The sequence below is a fragment of the Austrofundulus limnaeus genome, unplaced genomic scaffold (genome assembly GCF_001266775.1).
Source record: "Austrofundulus limnaeus strain Quisiro unplaced genomic scaffold, Austrofundulus_limnaeus-1.0 Scaffold625, whole genome shotgun sequence".
Lineage (NCBI taxonomy): Eukaryota > Metazoa > Chordata > Actinopteri > Cyprinodontiformes > Rivulidae > Austrofundulus > Austrofundulus limnaeus.
This window is the reverse complement of record NW_013953027.1, coordinates 42,210-44,678: the sequence shown is the minus strand read 5'-3', so window position 1 is coordinate 44,678 and position 2,469 is coordinate 42,210. Positions and strand designations below refer to the sequence as shown.

General features: G+C 44.3%; 1 protein-coding gene across 1 annotated transcript in view; it reads left to right on the top strand.

Moving 5' to 3' along the window:
* Nucleotides 1-1,047: 1,047 nt before the first annotated feature.
* lhx2b (LIM homeobox 2b) overlaps nt 1,048-2,469 on the top strand; it is a gene marked incomplete in the record, with an annotated part of 12,696 nt that continues 11,274 nt past the window's right edge. The window contains 1 exon segment of the mRNA XM_014027228.1: nt 1,048-2,110. Within this exon segment, the coding sequence (XP_013882682.1) occupies nt 1,925-2,110 (186 nt within the window).

The following is a 2,469-nucleotide window of genomic DNA, read 5'->3' as shown; positions in this document are numbered from 1 at the left end:
TGTGTGTGTGTGTGTGTGTGTGTGTGTGTGTGTGTGTGTGTGTGTGTTAAGGATTGTAAAGAAAGGCAAATGTTTTAAACTTGTTCAGCGGCAGAGAGCTGCGCGCGACCTAAAGTCTCCAAACAAAAATATTTCATCAGCTTTTAATTTTTACAACCTTCAATTCAGAAAAAAAAAATCCTACAGAAACTAAAGAATCTAAAATTTTTCTTCCTGAACTTGTAAATCATTTTTACACTGATGTATCACAACGTGTAACAAGATGTGTAGATACTGTAACATTTACTGTTTTTTTTATTTCCTGTCACTTGTGAATTCATGTGTTTAACTTTTAAAAAATGTCACGTTATTTCTTTTCTCAAATGCTTTCTTATCAAGCTGCAGGTGAAAATAAGCCCCCCTCCCTACACTRTGACACACCCCCTGAGAGCAAACATGTTTATTTCTGTGCATCATTCAGCTCTAATAAACAAACAACAAACAAACATCCCTAAAATACACGTTGCACTTAAATCATCCTCTTGAAAAGCTGCTAAAACTCGCAGCCTGTTGTTTAGTTTCAGGAAATGTTGGATYAATTAATGAACTTAATCATTTATTAGATGACTGGTGTTCCATTCTTCAGCTTTTTAAAACTTAAAATCACATTTATTCATAAGATCAAAATGTTTAGAAATGTCTCCCACAGAGTGATCAGGACGGTCAGGGTCAGGATGAAGATGTTAGTTTCCTAAAGGAGGATTTGATCTGAACTTGACTCGATTTKACAAAGTGAAACCTGGTGAAATGTTTGTTCCTGTCTCAGAGACTTGAGGCAGGTAGCGCAGCTCTCTGGTGGCTCACAGAGCCTGAAATCTCACTGCGCATCTGCTGAGTGGAAAAAAAAAGAGGTCCCGGCAGACTTTTTTTTTTTTTTTTTACAAACAAAACAAGCTCAACACCTCTTGAAGGCAGCTCCGTGGTTCCTCTCAAGCGGACATTGGATTTAAAGCAGCAGCAGCGGAGGAGCTGCTTCCTGGCCACAGAACGACCGAGCAGGACGCGGCGGAGCAGCCAATGAACGGAAGCAGTGCGTCGTGACGCAACAGGGGCCCGTAGATAAGGAGAAGGGTCCAACCGGGACCTGAGAAGGAGGACCGGCGGTTTTAGGGGGTCTATAGCTTGGAGCCAGCTCCTCCTCTCTGRCGGTGCGCGCAGACAAACGCACGAGCTGAACAGAAACGGAAACGCGCTCCTCAGACGACCGGCGGGGTTTTATCAAGCAAAGGCCGTGATTTTGAAACATTTTTTTTTTTGGAAAAAAATATATTTGTCGATTTTTCTGAACCATGCAATAAATTGAGCGAAACAACAAATCTGCAAAAACTTGGACTGTTGATCCTGGAGGAGGAGGAAGCCTTGTTCCACCTTCAAATCTCTCTTTTTTTATTAGGACAGCTGCTGTCTGCGTTTTAACACTTCTTCGTTATTTTCTAGAGAAGAAAGTGAGGAATGAAGTCCAAGCCGTGCACACAGCAGAAAGCCTGAAATCCTGCTGCCTGTCAGCGAGGAGGAGGCTCCGCTGCTGAGCTGCCAGCTGATGTTTCCTCCCAGTAAACGGAAAAGAAAAAACAGAAGAAGCAATCGGTGACATGAAGAAATAAAGTCCTACCTGAGAGACTCCAGATTCCGACCAGAGAGGCGGAATCCTCTGAATGAATTAGTCAGAGCCTGTTCATGATGAGAGCTGCACAGAGTCTGCTGACGGCTGCCATTGGCAGATGAGACCTAGTGTGGAGAGCACGTGTCCAAATTTCCCCTCATATTATTTTTTTATTTTATTTTTTCCCCTTGATCTGGATTCTTCACTTGTCATCGACAGCAAAGACAGCAGCCGAACGCAGAGTTGTTTGTGCGTAAAACCGCGCGGGCTTTTCTGCCTCTGATGGACATCTTGACGCGCAGGTCCGGAGAAGAGAACAGCTACAACATCCTCCCCTCTGCGGCAACCATGCTTTTCCACGGCCTCCCCGGGGGCGACGTGCACGGTGTGGTGGAGGAGATGGAGCGGCGAGGGAAGGGCGAGTCGGCGGCCATCAGCTCAGCCATCGATATGGGGGAGTCAGAGACGGTAGGAGACCCCGGGCTCGGCCCGCTCAGCTGCAGGCAGCATGGCCGCCTGACAGCAGCAGCACCCTGCACCGCCTTTTACCTTGTTTGTCATCTCAGCACGAGCAGAAAGAAAGGAAAGACAAAAAGTATGCACATGGTTGTTGTTTTCACCAACTTCCTCCGCTGATTGGTTGCGCCACACATCAGATCCAAAACTTTACTTAGCTGCAGCTGAACCCGAAGAGGCTCTATTTAATTTTAATTTTTTCTTCTTTCTTTCTTCTTTTATTTTTGTGAGAATCAAATTAATACTATCCAAATCTGAAACATAAAGTAACTATTTCATTTTAATTTTAAAAATTGTGCTTTTATATATAT